Raw genomic sequence first — 18,959 nt, 5'->3', positions numbered from 1 at the left:
TTTAGAAGACTGATACATATTGATACACCCCGTACTGCAGTCTACTTTGATATAGATGTGCAGTATTTGTGTTAATATGTGTGCACAATTCCATCATGTCTTAAAATAAGAAAATAAAATCTTTAAAAAAAGATGGTGTTCTAAACATGCAGCTCAGTTCCTGTTAGCAACTGAACCCTGATATGAGTTAAACATGGAAGCATTAGAGGCCAACTGTGATGTGGTTATGAGTTTTATTATTTAATAATTAATAATTTCATGTTAGTGCTCTTCTTCATATTGAGGCTGTCACATTGAAGCAACCCGTGTGGTCTCTTATCCTGTTTGTGTCAGGTTTGGTTTGGGGAAGGACACGGATGCGGACTTCAAAAAGAAAGCTTGGTTTATTAAAGCAAAAACAAAGAACAAAAGGCACGGCTGAGCCGGATTTCAAAAACTTAACTGTGGATCAATACTAGGAAAACAAAACAAAGAACTTAACATGGCATGGATAAATACATACTTAACTTGGTAGGTCACGTGGCACATGGGTAACAAGGCAGGTAAGGTATGTGGGACATGAAACGAACAAAAAAACGACGACAAGACAGGGGGGAACTGCAAACTAAATAGGGACTGAGTGATTAAGTGAGTGGGTGCAGCTGGTGGGGAATGAACAGGTGAGGGGAATTAACTAATGACCTGAGTGAAGGAAGTGAGGGGGAAAACAATGGCAAAACCTAAAACTCAAAACCTGGACATGAACTGAACACAAAAAACATAAAACTTAAAACATGAGTCCCATGGGCGTGACAGTTTGGAGGCCTTATTGCATACTATTCTCCAGGGCAGACCGAGTCATTCTTTTCGCTTCACCGATGATGCTTGACAAGATGGTTTTACATTTTACCGTGAGATAGTTAAACATAAACAGACTGTTATACTGAATTTGCAACAGACATGGCCAAGGACATCCAGCTGGTGATTTAAATGTGATTTCTAAAATGAAACTCAGTATCAGTTTTTCTTCTATTCAAATTGACATTTTCCTCGGAAGATTCAGAAGGAGGGATTTTGCATATACTAATGTAGTGTTATCAGTGTTTCATATAAATGATTAAAAGTTACCATTGAAAAATTGTGAATTAATAATATGCAATGAGAATAGTCATAAAACTTTGAACATGCAGCATTGAAACAGATAAGGAATATGAAGAAATTTGAAGAAGAAAACCTCATTGAATCAGAAATGTGCTCCATAAACAGTGGGAACAGTGTACTGCACTTCTGTCCTCCTGACTTGTCTCTTTTGATCTATACACAACATTGAAGGATCAAGCTTAGTGCTTCTTGCTTTTATAAATTTCATCAGACATTACTGACAAACAGTCATTCAGTAATGGAAGAAAACGTTTGTGATGAGAGAGGCTTTACGAATACCTTGATTTTTATTTCTACAAAATGCACAGGATATAACAGATCTGTAATATGATGAGATGCCAATGCTACAGTACATCCCTCACCTACAGCATACAGACAAAGATTACAGCCGCAAGACTTTTTTAAAACTATATTTGTTAACATATCTCTCTCACACGCATTGTAACATGTAAGAAATTGATTTTACTGCTGCAACATTCTAACACCTTTAAAGGGAGTTTTAAGACAATTAGAAAAATATTCTTTCAGACCAGAAAGCTCAATATCTATTTGTGTTATTGAGTACAAACTGAAATAAGACAATAACCAAATCTGTTGTATTCTACAGGAACAATATGATAGTGTCCTTAATACGTGCCCCAAGTGTTAACAAAGGGTACCTTACAAATCAGACTCCCCAGCAGCACATAGCTGCATTATAACCTGTCTCTGTCCTTTTCTATGCAAAGTGAACTTCCTCAATGATGCCATAAAGAGCTGAGTCTGATCCAATCAATGACATCAGATCACCTTCAGCACCATCATGTTCTCTGTAGCTCTGCTGCTGCTGCTGGCTGCTGGATGCTGTGAGTCTCACTGAGGCAGAGACACTGACAGTATGATCACACACACTGGCTGTTAATGTTCTTAAACTGATATCCAGCATGTTTTCTTCTTCAGGTGTAAAGTGCGAACAGCTGACACAACCAGCTGCCTTGACTGTACAGCCAGGCCAACGTCTGACCATCACCTGTCAGGTCTCTTATTCTCTCAGCAGCTATCTAACAGCTTGGATCAGACAGCCTGCAGGAAAAGGACTGGAGTGGATTGGTGGAGCAGGTGAAGGGTGGAGCACCTATTACAAAGATTCACTGAAGAACAAGTTCAGCATCACCTTTGACTCTTCCAGGAAAACAGTGACTCTAAATGGACAGAATATGCAGGCTGAAGACACTGCTGTGTATTACTGTGCGAGAGAACCACAGTAACACAAAGCATCAGCAGACCTGAACAAAAACCTCTCAGATGCTGAACACTTGTATTATTACTTCTCTACCAGAGGAGGAGCTCTTAGACCACCAATGATTTCAGACCAAAGAGAAACATCTTCCAACTTGCACAACACGGGAGAACACTTTACAAAATTATGATATCATGGATAACACAAAACTTCCATTCCAAATTTCTCAGTAATCTTTGGGCCTCACTTTCTTGCAAAGTTTAACAAGTCGTGGCACCTGGTTGATTTGAAAGAAAGATGCCCAAACCAGAGAGCTTTCTGTGGAAACAATGGAAAGGATTACACAACTTCTTCCAGAGAGTACTTCAACTTGGAGAGGGGCAAAAGATGCTGGTTGTTCAAAGGCAGGTGTGTCTGAATTTTGGAGCAAGTACAAACAAATTGGGAAGGTTGTAAAAGGGAAACATACAGTTTATCTGAGAAGAGGTGAAGGTTTCTGGGCAGAAAACTTTAATATACCTTGAAAAAAGAAAATGAACAACAAAACGAATGATAACAAAAGGGCAGAAACAGGAGTCAATGTTTGTGATCAAAATATAAGACACCAATCATGGTGGAATACAACAATACTGAGGCTTATTTTTCATTCTTATTTTTACAATTTTTTCTACAAAAACAAACCATATACAAGCAGATAGCGTATGAACACATGACAAACCTCATGAAAACTTATTTTGCTCTTAAAACTCCCTCCATGTTCTGTTCAGAACATTATTTCCCAATGAAATAATTAGGTATGTGTCTTTTTTCTAAACGATATAATATCATGCTAGGCCCTGTGATGGGCTGGCGACCTGTCCAGGGTGTACCCTGCCCCTCACCCAATGACAGCTGGGATAGGCTCCAGCCCCCCGTGACCCTAAATTGGATTAAGTGGGTATAGAAAATGGATGGAAGGATGGATAATGTCATGCTGGCTATTACTTTGTTTATTTCATAGCTATAAAAATATATCATAAAGTTTTAGAATTCCAAAAAAGTCAGTGGGCTATCTGACAACTTTTCCGTTTTGAAGAATCAGCTTTAATTGCTGTGTTAATGCTACCGAAAAGTATCAATTTTTCTTCTATTCAAATTGATATTTTCCTCTGTGGATTTAGAAGGAGGGATTTTGAATATACTAATGTAGAGTTATCAGTGTTTCATACGAATGATTAAAAGTTACCATAAAATTTATTTTAATTAATAATATGCAATGCTGGCTTAAAGGATAGTCATTAAAAAGATGATCATGCAGCATTGAAACAGATAAGGAATATGAAGAAATTTGAAGAAAAAACCCTCATTGAATCAGAAATGTGCTCCATAAACAGTGGGAACAGTGTACTGCACTTCTGTCCTCCTGACTTGTCTCTTTTGATCTATACAGCATTGAAGGATCAAGATTTTTGCTTCTTGCTTTTCTAAATTTCATCAGACATTACTGACAAACAGTCAGTCAGCAATGAAAGGAAACATTCGTGATGAGAGAGGCTTTTTGATTTTTATTTATACAAAATCCACAGGATATAACAGATCTGTAATATAATGAGATGCCAGTGCTACAGTACATCCCTCACCTACAGCATACAGAAAAAGATTACACATAATAACAGCCGCAAGACTTTTTCAAAACTATATTTGTTAACATATCTCTCTCACACGCATTGTAACATGTAAGTAAGTGATTTGTTTGCTGCGACATTCTAACACCTTTAAAGGTAGTTTTAAGACAATTAGAAAAATATTATTTCAGACTGGAAAGCTCAATATCTATTTGTGTTATTAAGTAAAAACTGAAATAAGACAAAAACCAAATCTGTTGTACTCTACAACAACAATATGATAGTGTCCTTAATACGTGCCCCATGTGTTAACAAAGGGTACCTTACAAATCAGACTCCCCAGCAGCACATAGCTGCATTATAACCTGTCTCTGTCCTTTTCTATGCAAAGTGAACTTCCTCAATGATGCCATAAAGAGCTGAGTCTGATCCAATCAATGACATCAGATCACCTTCAACACCATCATGTTCTCTGTAGCTCTGCTGCTGCTGCTGGCTGCTGGATGCTGTGAGTCTCACTGAGGCAGAGACACTGACAGTATGATCACACCACACTGGCTGTTAATGTTCTTAAACTGATATCCAGCATGTTTTCTTCTTCAGGTGTAAAGTGCGAACAGCTGACACAACCAGCCTCTGTGACTGTACAGCCAGGCCAACGTCTGACCATCACCTGTCAGGTCTCTTATTCTCTGAGCACCTACTGGACAGGTTGGATCAGACAGCCTGCAGGGAAAGGACTGGAGTGGATTGGTAGAGCATGTAGTGGATGTACCTCAGACTACAAAGATTCTCTAAAGAATAAGTTCAGTATCAACGCTGACTCTTCCAGCAACACAGTGACTCTAAATGGACAGAATGTGCAGCCTGAAGACACTGCTGTGTATTACTGTGCGAGAGACCCACAGTAACACAAAGCATCAGGAGACCTGAACAAAAACCCCTAAAAGCTTGAACACTTGTATCATTACTTATCCGCCAGAGGAGGAGCTCTTAGACAAGTAATTATTTTGAATGTTAAAAGTCATGCATGCATCATATAATACTGCACATGTGACAATAACCTTAAAATTCCCTTTTTTTGTTCTCAATGTAATAAAAGAGTTTCAGTCAATCATGATTGCTGATTAATTTAGAACTTGATCTATTTATGATATAGTTTTATAAAATTCTGCAAACAAACAAAACATCTTGTCAGACTAATTAAAGTGAATTTGAGACTGAAATAAAGATACTTAAATAGTTTATTTTTGTCTCTGGATGCTGAGTTATTCAGTTGCAGGCCTAACACAGTCTGCAGGAAAGCACTGGGATGGATAGGAGTTGGTAGGTCTGCAAACAAGGTGTCAGCCCTGATTCTCCTGGACCTTAGTGCCGCATTCGACACATTAGACCATAGTCTACTTTTACACCGCCTTGAATCATGGGTAGGACTGTCCGGCCATGCCTTAAACTGGTTCAAATCGTACATCACAGACAGAACTTTTTTAGTCAGCATCGGAGATCATGTGTCCAGCAAATACGATGTGCCCTTTGGTGTTGCTCAGGGAAGCTGCCTGGGCCCTCTCCTCTTCTCCCTATACATGCTACCCCTGGGCAGTGTCATCAGGGAGCACAACATTGATTTCCACAGTTACGCGGACGACACCCAATTATATATCGCCATCGAGCCAAACCATTCCACCACCATCTCTGCTATATCCACCTGCCTCTGCGCCATCACCAAGTGGATGAACAGTAACTTCTTAAAGCTAAACGAGGAAAAAACAGAAGTTTTACTGATCGGCCCCCCGGATAAACGCCAAGCACTTCACCATTGCCTTGGTGACTTAAAAGTGCACACTAAAGACACTGTTACCAGCCTTGGCGTGATCTTTGACCCCGACCTAAGCTTCCATCCCCATATTAACAACATTATCAGATCTGCCTATTTCCATCTTAGAAACATTGCCAAGGTGCGTGTATATGTCTCCATTCAAGATGCTGAAAAACTTTTGCACGCCTTTGTGACCAGCAGAATCGATTACTGTAATGCACTCTTCACTGGTCTCCCAAAAAAAATACTTGATAAGCTACAACTCTTACAGAATAGTGCGGCACGATTGCTTACAAAGACCAGGAAGAGAGAGCATATTACCCCTGTCCTGGCAGCCTTACATTGGCTGCCTATACCTTACAGAATCGATTTTAAAGTTCTTTTAACAGTGTTCAAGGCCCTAAACGGTCTCGCCCCTCCATACATCTCTGACATACTGTCCTTTTACACCCCTACCCGTTCCCTCAGGTCAGCTGACTCCAAACTCCTGAAAATTCCACCTCCCCCACCAAAAAAGATTGGTGAAGCCGCATTTGAGTTTTACGCACCCAAAAAATGGAATTCCCTCCCCTTGCATATTAGAACAGCCCCCTCTGTGGACACTTTTAAGAAACAGCTCAAAACACATCTTTTTACACTTGCATTCCCTTAGCTGCCGTCATTCATTTATCAACACTCTTTTTTTCTGTTCCCCGTTGTTTTTAGTCAATTTGTGTGAAATTTGTTTAATCTCTGTATTGGTTTTTAAATATTTATTTTAATAAGTTTGATTTTAATTTTCATTACCTTTTTTTAACCTTATTTCTTGTGTCACTGTGCTCTATTCTTTGTTGCTTTTAATTTTGTTTTTTTAATTCTTTTATTGTTAGAGCACTTTGAGCTGCATTCTATGTATGAAAATGTGCTTTATAAATAAAATTATTATTATTATTATTATTATTTGAGTCGTAACCCTGATGCCAGCAGAGTGAGAGGACATAATGGAATAAGTAGAGATGACAGCAACAGCACAGTGTTTATTTGAGACTCTCCAAGCTACAACCAGAGGACTCTGCTGTGTATTACTGTGCCATGGACAGAAGGTAGTTGGAAAGGCTTTACAAAAATATCTGACAGTTAACCTCAGAATAACTTACAGGCGGGCAAAGACCCATATTCTAATGCTCAGAACAATGACCCAAAAACTACACTTGTTACTGAGTGCTGAGTTTTAATAAATTAGAACTAAGTGGATTCTCTCTATACTTGTAGATATTTCTGACAATGGTTTATAACTGCAGGTGTACAATGATGTCTTAAAAATATGAAGGATACAAAGAAAGAGGATGTCTAATGTAATAAATTAGTCAGAAGAAAAATGTCATTCATTCTAAAAAATATCAATAATCAAGATCTCAATGCATATTTGTTATGTTTGTTTTTCTTTAAGAAAGAAGATTGATGTAAAACTTAGATGTAACCTAATTTATCTAAACATATAAATAAGATTGAAGAAAAGGAATTAATTCTGTGGGATATACTTTTCTGAGGAAGTTTGTTTGCATGTCAAGCCAGTCACACAGGAGGGATCCAGTCTGCACAAAACCTCAGCAAATTACTTCCAATAAATTATAAATTATATTAATTCAAACTGATATTGTCTCTTCCTTACACAATCCCAGAATGAATTTCATATTAATATCATAAATTCACCCAGAAAAGAACTGCTGCATGCTGTTTGAAAGACAAGTTTGATGTTATGCAAATTGACATAGTGATATAAAGACTTGATGTCACGCTTTCAGTTACAGCAGAAGAAGAGAAGCTCCCATCAGATCACCTTCAGCACCATCATGTTCTCTGTAGCTCTGCTGCTGCTGCTGGCTGCTGGATGCTGTGAGTCTCACTGAGGCAGAGACACTGACAGTATGATCACACACACTGACTGTTCACCACAGTTACTGAATTACTATGCAACATGTTTTCCTCCACAGGTGTAAAGTGTGAACAGCTGACACAGCCAGCCTCTGTGACTGTGCAGCCAGGTCAACAGCTGACCATCACCTGTCAGGTCTCTTATTCTGTGAGCAGCTACTACACAGCTTGGATCAGACAGCCTGCAGGAAAAGGACTGGAGTGGATTGGTAGTGCGCACATCGGATATAGCACATACTACAAAGATTCACTAAAGAGCAAGTTCAGTATCGACTTAGACTCTTCCAGCAACACAGTGACTCTAAATGGACAGAATGTGCAGCCTGAAGACACTGCTGTGTATTACTGTGCCAGAGACCCACAGTAACACAAAGCATCAGGAAACCTGAACAAAAAACCCTGAAAGCTTGAACACTTGTATCTTTACTTTTCCACCAGAGGAGGAGCTCTTAGACAAGTAATTATTTTGAATGCAAGTCAAGCATGCATTATATAATACTGACCATGTGACAATAACTTATATAAATAATCAATTAATAAATTCACCTTTTTTTCTCTCAATGTAATAAAAGACATTCAGTCAGTCATTGCTGATTAATCCAAAATTCACAACTTCATCTATGTATGATATAGTTTAATAAAATTCCGCAAACAAACAAAACATCCTGTCAGAATAATGTGAATTTCCATGAGACTGAAATAAAGATACTTAAATAGTTTATCTTTGTCTCTGTATACTGAGACAAAATACTGTGTATACTGTGTAATGATAATATAAAACAATGAACCCATGAAAGATTGCAGGAATTTGGATGAGATATGTTTCTCTTTGGAACCTGACGAGCTGATTGCTTCCATCTTTACATACGTTTACATTTACGTATGAGAGAGTTTAAAACACACCGTATAACTAACATACACACTGTATCTGGACACAGACACAAATGGCTTTGACGATGATCGGACTTGAATTTGTGGTTGTTTTTATCGCCCTGTCAAATAAGTGAGGAGGTAAAAACAATGGATTTTTTTCACAAAAGAATGATGAAAAAAGAAAGATTAGTATTAGAAGTCACAGTAGTGGGTCATGGTCAGACTCTGTGTCTGAACCAAAAATAAATGATAATTCCACATTCTGAATAAACACATAAAACAAAAAAATGTTATTGAGACAAGATCACGTTCAGCAATGATCTGCCGAACTTACACAAAGGAACTTAAATTTAGAATGCACACATGGCTAATTATGACACGGCAAACAACTTATGTATTTAGTCAAATATTAAGTTTGGTTTGAAATTATAAGAAATAAGTGAAAATGCAAACTCAAAAAGGTGTTTTAAATGATTGTTCTTTTAATATGTACCAAAGTAAAGGCTCACAACAAAATTTGTATTGTCTGTGACAGGATGTCCATCTTTTTTGTGGCTCTCCAGATGCAAAGTCAACTTCCCAGAAGTCTAATATAATCACTCGATGTCACGCTGTCAGTTACAGCAGAAGAAGAGAAGCTCCCATCAGATCACCTTCAGCACCAACATGTTCTCTGTAGCTCTGCTGCTGCTGCTGGCTGCTGGATGCTGTGAGTCTCACTGAGGCAGAGACACTGACAGTATGATCACACACATTGGCTGTTCACCACAGTTACTGAATTACTATTCGACATGTTTTCCTCCACAGGTGTAAAGTGTGAACAGCTGACACAGCCAGCCTCTGTGACTGTCCAGCCAGGTCAACAGCTGACCATCAGCTGTCAGGTCTCTTATTCTGTGAGCAGCTACCACACAGCTTGGATCAGACAGCCTGCAGGAAAAGGAGTGGAATTCATAATCAGTGCACGTGTTGGACATACCACCTTCTACAAGGATTCCCTGAAGAACAAGTTCAGTGTGAACTTGCAGTCTTCCAGCAACACAGTGACTCTAAATGGACAGAATATGCAGCCTGAAGACACTGCTGTGTATTACTGTGCGAGACACCCACAGTAACACAAAGCATCAGCAGACCTGAACAAAAACCCCTCAGGCTGAACATTTGTTGCATGAAGCCACCAGAGGAGGAGCCCTCAGACTTCTAAGGAGTTCCAGACTAGCTCTCTAAGAAAAGTGTTTTTTCATCATCTGTACCTAAAATTTGACCTAACATTATTAATTCTGATGTTAACAGAAACATTTTTTTTATTTGAGCAGGCTTCGATCATGTGAACAGAACTTTTGATTGAAGAGATAATAATACATATATCACTTGAATTTATGTGACAATACAGTCAGTAAGAAAAACCACAACTTTCTTTAATCTGTAACACAACAAGATTAAACAACCACACTCCATCTGCAGTTTATTTGAATTTGACTCTCTTCTTCTCTGAGTTAAAGAAACAAGCCTTCATGTTCAATTTTTACTTTGTACATAAATGCACAGTCATATAAATCTAAAGTACCCAATTAGTCAGGACCTTCTGTAAAGACCAAATGTCCTCAAAACTGTAGGGCATATGACCTTTTTTCATATTCTTATTATGTAGGCAACAAGTTGTAAATACACATAAAAGCACATTCCCAACTTTTGGAACTCATATATCAATCAGCAACATCAAACTGCCAATATATCAACATAATGACTCCACTCAGAGAAACATAATAGCAATGTGTTTTTTTTGATGAATGCCTCCGTATATCTTTCATGCAGTTCTAATGCTGAGTAAAACGAGGAAGGACACATTTTCTGCTCATGTGATTGTGTTTATAAATGTGCTTCACAGACTCATGACTTCAAATGATGCAATGCAACTCAATGATGAGGAAAACAAGAAGGTACTATTAACAATTCTCAGTTATCACCAGTCTTAAACAGAAGGAAACAGCACCTACCCCATTCATCATCAATATATTATTGATTCAATCGCTCATTACTCATTCATCAGATGATCAGTTACTCATTACTCCAACACTTTAAGGTATGATGTTGAGTTATAACAAGAAGATATCACGTCCAACACGGTGATCCTGTTACTGACATCTAGCACAAGCTGGAATACAGCAATGATTTACATAGTTTAACAACTTCAACCCAATCAACTGATTGAAAGGTTGACTGTGAGAGGACAATTAATAAAAACTTAGAAGTACTTCAAATTGATCAAATTTCCATAAATAAAAAAAAATCGGGCCTTAAGTTTAAGCTACCTGTTATAATAATGTCAACTGCTGCATCTCTGTGAGCCTTTTTTTCTAACTCATCATACAGTAGAAAAATATTAACAAAGAAATCTTATTTTTGTACTTGTCTGTTTGTTTCTCCTTAAATTTTCCTTTCAAATTTGGCTGTTGGATTTCTGCTTTCTTAACTGCTCTTTTTTAATTAATCCCACTGTGTCGGTATCCAAAAAACAACTCACTCAACTGACCCCATTCCATGCCTGTACTAAGACAAAATACACAACAAATGTAACTATAAGTGGGCAGTGGCAGAAAAACATATCCTATAAATCCAAAGATACCCTTTTTTAAATAAATGACTTCATATAAATTTTTTTTTTCCACCTTGTATCCATTCAACCCGTCTAATGAGCTTGTTGAATCATGCACAGAAGAAGGACTTTAATGTTTCCAGAAAATAACTTCAACTTCACAGAATGGTCAGAGATATTTGGCATGGATTTGATATCAGTCAGTATGGAATGCATTGGGTCAGACAACCTGCAGAAAAAAACCCACTCGGATGGATAGGAATGAGTTCATGATTCAGGTATGATTCAAGTAAAACTGTTTATGCCAGCAGCGTGCAAGGACGTATAGAAATCACCAGAAACAACAGTAACAGCATGGTGTATCTGAGACTGTCCAACTTAAAACCAGAGGACTCTGCTGTATATTACTGTGCCACACACCCAGTGGCTAATAGAAGCATAAGAACAGCATGGAAACTCAACTAAACACATTTTCTTAAGACCTGAAGATGGCAGCAGAAGACTTTGATGTGAATTTGGATGGTACTAACATTTGAACACAGACACACACGCAACGCACACACAAAGCACACTATTAAAACAACAGCTGATGTTGAGGTTTTAGATTTATGTTCTTTGGTGTTTACAAAAGCAATAACAGTTCTTATTTTTCTTCCTTCTACAACATATATCAGCTTTGACTGGGTGAGCATATGCTAATGAGAGGAGTTAATAAATTCCTTAGTCACCCATGACACACACACAGAGATATGCACACCTTGGAAGAGAGAGTTGGTGTTTTTATTTGTTGAATCCTGCTCGTTTCCATCAACGTGTGATTAACAGGTACGGCTAATGATTTGTTAATGATTTTACAACCAGCGGACACTGCAAAGTTACATTGATCCAGATACACACAGGATTTAATGTCAGCACAAAGGAATTTAAAAAACTCCACAAAAAAGGAGAAAGGAATACACACACATACACGCTCAAAAAGGGGCTTAAACAGTTGTTTAACATTTAAATTCTGTTGATGGAAGTGTACATATACATACTTTCATCTGATCCTTTTAAACCTCCCGGAAGTTTCAATCTGTTCTTATCCCTCTATATGCAAAATTAACTTCCTGCCAGGTTCCTACAAAAGTTTGGTGCGACTTTTTGTGTCAGAAGAAGAGAAGCTCCCATCAGATCACCTTCAGCACCAAAATGTTCTCTGTAGCTCTGCTGCTGCTGCTGGCTGCTGGATGCTGTGAGTCTCACTGAGGCAGAGACACTGACAGTATGATCACACCACACTGACTGTTCACTGTTAATATGGATTTAATATTTTCCTCCACAGGTGTGAAGTGTGAACAGCTGACACAGCCAGCCTCTGTGACTGTGCAGCCAGGCCAACGTCTGACCATCACCTGTCAGGTCTCTTATTCTGTGGGCAGCTACTACACAGCTTGGATCAGACAGCCTGCAGGGAAAGGACTGGAGTGGATTGGGATGAGATATACTGGAGGCACTTACTACAAAGATTCCCTGAAGAACAAGTTCAGTATTGACTTAGACACTTCCAGCAACAGAGTGACTCTAAATGGACAGAATGTGCAGGCTGAAGACACTGCTGTGTATTACTGTGCGAGACAACCACAGTAACACAAAGCATCAGGAGACCTGAACAAAAACCTCTCAGAGGTTGAACACTTGTTGCATGAGGCCACCAGAGGAGGAGCTCTTAGACCACAAATGATTTGAGTGATTTTTTTTTTTAAATGGACAAATGAGATAATTCAATATACTAGCTCAGAGGTTGAAATAAATTTTTCAAAATTCATTGTACCCATCAATATCACACAATTTGCAAGACTTTTGATTAAGTTTTTTTTTTATCATTGAGATGCTGTATAATTATTTCTTATACCTATCTGAGTGAGATTCAACAATCATACACCAATTAAAAATATTGTAGGATTTAAAAAAAGGTTCACAGCATCAGTTCAGCTAAATGGCTCCCATATATTTAATGTCCATCCATCCACCTGTCCATGCATCCATCCATTATATTCTGCTTACCCGAGGTCAGGTCGCAGAGGAAGGAGGGAAACCCAGAGATCTCTCTCCCGAAGCGCTCCCTGGCCTGTTGGGACATCTAATCCGTCTGCTGGGTCTGCCTTGGGGCCTCCTCATACTGAATTCTTAAAATTTCTTTCATACTTGTAAGAATTTAAAACAATATAATTAAAACATAAGAAACAAACACAAATAAACAGTGCTGAGGGTCAGAATATAGGTCAAAGGATCATCATAAATCATAAATAAATCATAATGCCACTGTTCAACATAACATATGAAGACGATGACTGGGTGAGACAATGCTGCCGACAGGAATAAATAAATGTATCAATTAATTCATTACTATATATTCATATATTTAGATTGATTACATAAAATAATGATTAAACAGAACATGTTTGAAGAAAAGTGGTTGAGATGGGGTGTGTTCCTCTAAGAGGAGGAGGAGTTGATGCAAAGTCTGATCTCTTCCATCTTTAAATATATGTTACAAAGTTTCAGACATGTACTCATTCACTGACATACACACTGTAGACTGGAGTCTGGCAAGTGGCTTTTACAATGATCAGACCTGAGGTTGTGATTGGTTTTCTCTTCCTCTCAGTTAACTGGGCTGGTAAGGACAGCATATGTTATCATAAATTCATAAATAAGACAGAATGTCTGCTTCCCAGTAGCTGATGAGTTGTATGTGTGCAGGTACTGACGGCCAAACGCTGACTGAGTCTGAACCAGTGGTTAAAAGGCCTGGAGAGTCCCACAAACTGACCTGCACATATGCAGGGTTTAGTAGCCATTACTGGAATGCTTGGATCAGACAGGCAGCTGGAAAAGGACTGGAGTTCCTTGCTACCATCAGTGATAGCAGTGGTAGCATCTACTACTCTCAGTCAGTGAAAGGTCGGTTTACCATCTCCAGAGACAACAGCAGACAGCAGGTGTATCTGCAGATGAACAGTTTGACCACGGAGGATTCTGCTGTTTATTACTGTGCTCGAGAGTCACAGTGATACAAACGAGAGAAAACACTGTACAAGAACTCATCACGAGTTCATTTTTTCATTCATCATTGTAAACACACTCAAAATAAAACCAGCACCGTTTGGTTTAAACACGGTGAGTGCAGGAGACTGTGAACATTACGTATTCTGTTTGTGGAAATGTTTCATCTCTCATGTTTCCCACCGACCTATTTAAATTGTATTAAATGTTTCATGGTTTAAAACAGAAAAATGTCTAAGTCACTGTATGAGTAATCATTGTCTGTCATATGTGACAAAGTAATCCCAAACTACAAGGACTTGTGACAGGAGACACTATGCTTTTATGGGCTTGCGGTTTTGTCTCCATGGAGACTGAACTACTTGGTAGTCTGATGTAAAAGTCTTTGGATGTTGCTTTTATTCGTTGTAAAAATAAGCAGTGCTGATGTAAATTAGGCTGTAAATTAATGTAATGTTTGAATGAGAAGTTTTGTGGAAAAAAAATGTAGCAGATTGGCTATTTAAGCGATGATGATATGCTTATCAAAAGCTGGTAATGAAAATCAGATTTCTTTTCTTTTTCTTTAACGTTTGGCTACTATATCGTCACTTTTGGGATTTTTGTACAAAGTGACTTTTACTTAAATAGTGTTTGATAGCACTTTTAGCTTCTCCGAAGTTTTCTTCTGGCCACACACACACACTCACATGCACACACACACACACACACACACACACACACACACACACACCAACTGTGTTGTATTATAAAGAGGAGGTGATATTTTAATACTTTTGAGATGACAGAGTCAGTAGTATGGCTCAACACGTTGCCGCCTCAGCTCTTGAGTGTGTTCTTGGGGCCTCAGCATACTACTGCAGATTATGACAGAGAAGGTGGTTAAACAGTTTACAGCTGTGCCAACCTGTCTTACCCACTGCTGCTCCCTGAACCAGCGGCCCACATCTCCACCTACAGCTGAGCTGAAGCCTCGCATCATTAAAAGTTTATCCTGACTTCTGGTTGTTTCATTGATTTAATTTTCAAATAATTACATTTAGTAGTCTCGAAAAAGCAAAGTGAAGAAACGTTGTTCAGATCAGTTGTGTTTCTATTTGACAGAGACAAAACCCCCGGTATTATTATATTTTAAAAATATAATTATATTAGTATATTTATTATCTCCTCATTATTACTTACCGACAACTGCTCAAAAACTTCAAACTCCAAAACAAACCAAAGCAATCTCAAACATACTAATGATAACACCGTGGTATGTCTGAGACTGTCCCAGCTAAGACAAGAGGACTCTGCAGTGTGTTACTGTACCAGAAATACAGCAGTTAACGTACAAAAAGAGGCTTTACAAAAACTCAAAGTATAAAAAAAACGAGAAAAAAAAGAACATTTTCATCAAAATATGCTTTAACTGAAAGAAATAATATCACATTTCATCAGGTCAGTTTGACCAAATGCTGCTGAGATGAAAAGATGAGGAATCTACTTTGGTATTGATAAAGACAGATAGAACATTTAAAAAATCAAAGTGTCACATAAACACATAGTTACATTTCAGTTGATAAAATGATATAATGAATAAATCAAGTGTATCACATATCTGGAAAGCATAAGCTGTGTTTCTTGGAGTTCATCCAAAGTCTTAGTTAACTAAACATAATGATTAAACCTGAGTTGTGGTTGTTTTTCTCATACTGTCAGTTAAATGGACAGAACAACACATCATGTTACACATTTTTTGATAAATGATAGTGGTTTTGATGAAAGAATGACTGCTGCACAGTAAACAATGAGTTGTCAGTGTTAGGTACCAATGGCCAACTGCTGACTCAGTCTGAGGTTAAAAGACCTGGAGAATCTCACAGACTGACCTGCACATATTCAGAAGATTCAGCTGTGAGTTATTGTGCTTGAGAATCACTGGGACACAGGAGAGAGAAACTCAGACCCAGAGCTCATCCCAGCAGGTCCAACTTTTCTTCTATCACAGCACACTCACAACTTAAATAGGATTGCTTTAATAAGAAAGTTCTTTATGTATCTCTGCTTCTTTCCAATATGCATTTCAGACTGTGAGCATCAAATATTCTGTCTGTATGTGTTTGATTTTCCACCGACTTCTCTGAATTATGTTAAATGCTTTGCAGCTGAGAAATAATAAACAAGTAATTTAATTATTAACATCTTTTGGCTCTATATGTCACAACATTATTCCAAACAGTGACCTATGGGGTGAGAAATGATACGTTTATAGCCTTTCAATATTCATCTTATGCAAATCGAACTGGCTGACAGTCAGATATAAAGGCCTGATACATCACTTTCATTTACAGTAAACAAGAGACGCTCCCATCAGATCACCTTCAACTCCAACATGTTCTCTGTAGCTCTGCTGCTGCTGCTGGCTGCTGGATGCTGTGAGTCTCACTGAGGCAGAGACACTGACAGTATGATCACACCATACTGGCTGTTCACTGTTTCTAGAAATGTAATATTCAGTATTTTCCTCCACAGGTGTGAAGTGTGAACAGCTGACACAGCCAGCTTCTGTGACTGTGCAGCCAGGCCAACGTCTGACCATCACCTGTCAGGTCTCTTATTCTGTGGGCAGCTACTGGACAGCTTGGATCAGACATCCTGCAGGGAAAACAATGGAGTGGATTGGATATGCACTGTATGGAAGTAGCTCAATTTACAAAGATTCACTGAAGAACAAGTTCAGTATCAACGCTGCCTCTTCCAGCAACACAGTGACTCTAAATGGACAGAATATGCAGCCTGAAGACACTGCTGTGTATTACTGTGCGAAATACCCACAGTAACACAAAGCATCAGGAGACCTGAACAAAAACCTCTCAGTGCCTGAACACTTGTTGCATGAAACCACCAGAGGAGGAGCCCTCAGCACACTAATAATTTGGGTCAAGCTCAATGAGAAAAGTCTATAATGGAATAATGGAAACAATTCTCCTCATGTAAAATGCCTGAAAAAACTAAAAATAAATTAATAAAACTAAAAATAATGAAGGAAAATTGAGAATCTCACGTTGCCAGTATTTAGTTGGGAATGAAAATAATCATACGTTGTCATCACCATTCAGCGCAGGTACACCGTCGTCTTAACTGACGGAAAAACAGAATAAAATGTGCCTGTGATGTAAACAGAAAAGTACCCACAATACCCTGTGAAAATCACATTTGTTTCCATAGAAATAATTGTTTGACTATGATACATTTTTTTACCTCTTTTACTGGCCACATTTGAAAAAAAAAGAAAAGGAAAGAAGAAAAGAAAGCTGTAGACCTCAGTGTGAAAAACATAATGAAATAAATAGTAATTTGGCTGAAATAGATCTGTGATGAAATGATATGGACAAATATTAGTTTTCTGAGAAATCCTTTTTCCTGAGGAACACTGACAAACAAACACTGCCAGTATGATCTAAATATTTGAATCCTGTGTCAAAACTATATTTTTATGACACTCATAAAAGGGTTTTTACAGCCCATTTAACAGGCATTTAAAGTTTCTGGGGTTAGGGTTAGGGCTTGTTCAACTCATTTAAAATCATTTCTGACGTGACGAGGATGCCATTGAAGAATGTGATAATGAAGTTAAAATATTCATAAGAAGGAATGATATGTAAATAAGGGAAATTGTTTGAAAATTTAATTTTTTTAATAATTTTCAAAGTTATGTTGCAAGTTCATGTTTTTAAGTAAAAGCACAGAAAGAAAAAGCAGCACATAATTCTACGCTAAATGTTGATTTGAATGACATTTGCAGCTGGCACATTTCCCTGTCCTGTGTAATATTAAATGCAAATGCAGATGTCATACTTCTGTCCTCCTGCTTACTGGTTGTCTCCTTCATTAGAGCCAAACACTTGGTCCTCACCTTCAGTTTCAACATGGAGATCAAACTGTGCGTCCTGCTGACAGCACTCTGTCTGCCCTGTAAGTTTCTTTAAGCTGTGCTGCAACAATTGTTCATTTTGTGGCTGTCATTTCATATCTATGAATACATTTTTACTTCTGATTTTTTTATAGGTTTGAATGGCCAGGCTCTGGAGTCCATTCCCTCCACCTCAGTGGTGAAAAAGCCTCAGGAAGCCCTCAGTCTTTCCTGCAGAGGAACTGGATTCACATTCAGTAGCTTTGGAATGCACTGGATCAGACAACCAGCAGGAAAAGCACTGGAATGGATCGGGGTGATTTGGAGCGATGCAAGTAAAAATATTGCCAGCAGTGTGCAAGGACGTATAGAAATCACCAGAGACAACAGTAACAGTATGGTGTATCTGAGCCTGTCCACCTTAAAACCAGAGGACTCTGCCGTGTATTACTGTGCCAGACACACACAGTGCTTGATGTAAGAACAGAGGCTTTACAAAAACTCCACCAAATACATTTTCATGAAGACCTGAAGGTGGCGGTAGATGACCTGAATTTGGATGGTACAAACTTACACATATACACACATACAAGCACACACAGGCAAACACACATGTAAAGCACACAAAGCACACAGTTAAAATGCCAGCTGATGTTGTGGTTTTTCAATTCCTGTTTTTCAGGGCTTCCATCAACATGTGCTTTGAAAAACAATGAATGTTTTCTTGCTTCTACAACCTATATCAACTTTGACTATGTGAGCATATGCTGATGAAAGAAATAGATAAAACCTTGTATGTATTATTATTATTTTTACAACTTCTTTTCTGTTGTCAGCATCGGTTAATGCTGACA

General features: G+C 38.2%; 3 gene segments (V, D, J or C); all 3 read left to right on the top strand.

Moving 5' to 3' along the window:
• Nucleotides 1-526: 526 nt before the first annotated feature.
• LOC142371942 (immunoglobulin heavy variable 3-23-like) lies at nt 527-2,387 on the top strand. The segment is given in 2 exon segments: nt 527-542; nt 2,080-2,387. Coding segments are annotated over 2 exon segments (324 nt in total).
• Nucleotides 2,388-4,428: 2,041 nt separating this feature from the next.
• Nucleotides 4,429-4,874, top strand: LOC142371923 (Ig heavy chain V region 5A-like). The segment is given in 2 exon segments: nt 4,429-4,471; nt 4,567-4,874. Coding segments are annotated over 2 exon segments (351 nt in total).
• A 7,479-nt stretch (nt 4,875-12,353) lies between these two features.
• On the top strand, nt 12,354-12,791 carry LOC142371925 (Ig heavy chain V region 5A-like). The segment is given in 2 exon segments: nt 12,354-12,396; nt 12,487-12,791. Coding segments are annotated over 2 exon segments (348 nt in total).
• Nucleotides 12,792-18,959: the final 6,168 nt, after the last annotated feature.

This window comes from Odontesthes bonariensis, chromosome 21 (assembly GCF_027942865.1).
Source record: "Odontesthes bonariensis isolate fOdoBon6 chromosome 21, fOdoBon6.hap1, whole genome shotgun sequence".
In the NCBI taxonomy this organism is placed as follows: Eukaryota; Metazoa; Chordata; class Actinopteri; order Atheriniformes; family Atherinopsidae; genus Odontesthes; species Odontesthes bonariensis.
Note: the sequence above shows the minus strand (reverse complement) of the source record. Positions and strands in the feature narration are given on the sequence as shown.